Here is a 294-nt window from a genome sequence, read left to right on the forward strand (position 1 = left end):
GCATTGCCCAGGTTCGCCGCTGCTAAATCCCGTCGACGCTGGGGTTTGGGCAGGCTGGGTACCCCATGGTGCCGCCGGCGCTGCCGGAGCCTCTGGCCAAGGAGGCCCCGAAGTTGCACAAGCCTTCCTGGTACCTCAAGCCCGTCCCTAAAGATTGTGGGGGGGACAGCATGGGAACGGAGCCATCGCACTGCTGTGGCGGGGCCAGGGTGGCGGTGCCAAGACGGTGGTGCCAGGGTGGAAAGACTGCCGTGCCGGCTTCATCCCTGCCCTTGGGGCAGATCCGCCATGCGT

At 66.7% G+C, this 294-nt stretch overlaps 1 protein-coding gene across 1 annotated transcript in view; it reads left to right on the plus strand.

Moving 5' to 3' along the window:
• The first annotated feature begins 65 nt into the window (after positions 1-65).
• Positions 66-294, plus strand: part of SYNC (syncoilin, intermediate filament protein) — an 8,523-nt gene continuing 8,294 nt past the window's right edge. The window contains exon 1 of the mRNA XM_009332212.1: positions 66-130. Within this exon, the coding sequence (XP_009330487.1) occupies positions 66-130 (65 nt within the window). The remainder of the gene's footprint in view (positions 131-294) is intronic.

Source organism: Pygoscelis adeliae, unplaced genomic scaffold, assembly GCF_000699105.1.
Source record: "Pygoscelis adeliae isolate BGI_AS28 unplaced genomic scaffold, ASM69910v1 Scaffold359, whole genome shotgun sequence".
Classification (NCBI taxonomy): domain Eukaryota; kingdom Metazoa; phylum Chordata; class Aves; order Sphenisciformes; family Spheniscidae; genus Pygoscelis; species Pygoscelis adeliae.